The sequence below is a fragment of the Centruroides sculpturatus genome, unplaced genomic scaffold (genome assembly GCF_000671375.1).
Source record: "Centruroides sculpturatus isolate CEXI.00-Female unplaced genomic scaffold, Cexi_2.0 scaffold2542, whole genome shotgun sequence".
Classification (NCBI taxonomy): Eukaryota; Metazoa; Arthropoda; class Arachnida; order Scorpiones; family Buthidae; genus Centruroides; species Centruroides sculpturatus.
Genome location: NW_019386634.1, coordinates 25,224 through 27,830, shown reverse-complemented (window position 1 = coordinate 27,830; position 2,607 = coordinate 25,224). Strand labels below are relative to the sequence as shown.

The window sequence follows — 2,607 nt, the reverse complement described above, 5'->3', positions numbered from 1 at the left end:
GTCCTAACAAAACATAAGCCCCAAACAAAAATATAATAAAAAGCAAAAATAAAAGTAAATAAAAATAATGCTCGGACTTGGTTCCTTACAATTTGACTAATATGTGATTAATATTTGCTGATTTGACTAATATGTGAATTTTCTAATTCTAAGAGGAACATTCCATGTTCCTCTTAGAATTAGAAATTTCATCTTTTCATGGCAATTAGAATATTTTAATACCCTCTGAATATTGTGTGTATTGGATTTGATGTTAATTCAATTTCATGTTGAGAAAATAAAAAATTACATTATTTTTGTTCTGAATTTAAACATGATATATTGTTTCTCTCTAGCTAGTTGTTGCTATTATAAATTATCCTCTTGGACATGGACATAGATAAAGATAAATTAAATTGCTTAGCTTGCTTCGAGCTCATTACATTACATTGACCACATATGTCCTGTTTGGTTTTTAAAAGTGATGTTATTTTCAAAAAAATTTGGTTCTAACAACTCATTTTCATCACTAGTTCTAGATCCATAAAGAACTTATATGTAAAGACTAGCTGTTTCCTGCGGATTTTGCAATTTGATAGAATTAAATATACATTATTTTCTATTCTTAGGTCTTTTGTAAAAGACATTTACATAATTCCATTCATTTGTTATAACATACAAACAGAAAATGTTTACTGAACTTTTAATTTAAAAAGTTATATTTTTTTAATAATTTTAGAAGTTTCACTCATAATTATTTCAAAATTTTCAAAAACTAAATCTATTTTTCATCTGTTTTAAAATTCTCTTGTTAATAATTGACAATATATTATCTTTATCCATTTTCAGTATTGTGACAATTATTACAGAGGTGCTTTAATAGAAGCTCTTGGTGAAACTGTTACACCTATTTTATCTGTTATTACTCAGACAGGGTAAGAATAATTGATTTATTAAATAATCTAAATGCTTTGATGTCTCATGAGTTTTTTTCTTGATTTATAGACAACCTGTATCTGCTGATTCTCTTTCGTCAGATACAAAGCTCATATTGGAAGAAATTACTCGATGCCTTAATTTAGAAAAATTGTTATCGTGTTATAAATATACAGTTACAGTTAGGTAATTATATTTTATACACTGTAGAAAATTAGATGTATATTTATTTGTTTTTAAAAGTATGTTTTCAATGAAATAATTGTTTGAAATTAGTTAAGTCAATTTAGAATCATTACTGTTAATTGATAAAATGTTTAAGTGTGCTCACTGAAAATGAAAAGTAATTCGATGAAATTTTGATTTTCTAAGGTATGTTTTTATGTAAGATATTTATATTAATGATAAGATTCACCCACAGAATTTTCACAAAAAATGTGAATTATTATTTTATTAGTGAACAATTGAAGAAATTTTGTTGTCATCTTGTCAAATTAAATAATAATTTCTGCTTTATATGAGAGAGTATAACATTTGAATATATATAACATCATACCAAATACTCATGTTAAGAAATTTTCCAACAAATTTTATGACTCTTCTATTCTTACAACACAGTTTCGAAACTTGGATATCATTTGTGAACAGTGAATGATGCTCAGATAAACAAGAATATCTATTCATCAATTAATAAGTCATCTGCTTGCCTTTAAAGATGTTTATTATAATTAGTTGGCTCCATATTATTTTAAATTACATTTTTTTTTAATACTAGTTGTATTTAGCAAAATGTTTGCTATAAAAAATTGTTGTTAAATTACACATTATAAATTTATATGCTTATTTAATTTTCTACTTAATATAAGACACACAAAATTTCTCAATATACAACAGTTTTTGTATAAGTATCTTCACAGGTATTCATTCCTGCATGCAATTTTTAGTTTCTTTCTTGCCTCCCTGTAAGAGTTATTCTTTGCTTAGGTGCCATTTTATTTGAATAATATCAGTCCTCCAGATTAAAATTTAATTTACAATACTCTTTCTGTTAATAACATAAAATTAAAAAATAATTGAGTTGGCATTCATTGATTTCCAAAGTTATTTTCAGAAGCATTTTTATGGACAGTGTTAACTTCAATAGCTGGAATGGTAGGGAGGAGTGCCTTAACAGGAAGAATAAAAACTTGCAAAGGCACATTTTTGCTTCTAATTATTTTAAATGAAATTAAACAGAAAAATAGATTTAATAGGGCTAATATACATCAAATAAGCTTAAAAATAATATATAAAATGTAATTCATATAAATATACCTTATAAACAATTTATCTGTAAAACAAAAAAAGTCTTAAACAGTCTTCATGAAAAGAAGCCGAGCATTTATAATCGTCCACTGAATAATCTGACATTTTCATATGAAGTGAACAAAAATATCTTTGGACAGACTATGCGGTAAACAACACGGGTAGAAATAAATTCAATCCTGAAAACTACGACCAAGTAGGGGAAATACGTACAAAATGACATAGGCAACATAATTTGAATTTGTCGGTCTCAAGCGCACAACTGACCATGACACCACGTTATCCGAGCGGCTTTTACTAACCTGTCAAAATGTGAACGCACTCCTCTCATTCGCCCGGGTGTCATGGCCGACGACAAGAAATGATACGTTACCAGACAGAACCCAA

The 2,607-nt window shown here is 27.0% G+C and overlaps 1 protein-coding gene across 1 annotated transcript in view; it reads left to right on the top strand.

The window, feature by feature from the left end:
• Positions 1-828: 828 nt before the first annotated feature.
• LOC111615452 (transcription initiation factor TFIID subunit 2-like) overlaps positions 829-2,607 on the top strand; it is a gene marked incomplete at its 5' end in the record, with an annotated part of 13,899 nt that continues 12,120 nt past the window's right edge. Inside the window, 2 exons of the mRNA XM_023356864.1 lie at positions 829-914; positions 985-1,101. Of these exons, the coding sequence (XP_023212632.1) occupies positions 829-914; positions 985-1,101 (203 nt within the window). The remainder of the gene's footprint in view (positions 915-984; positions 1,102-2,607) is intronic.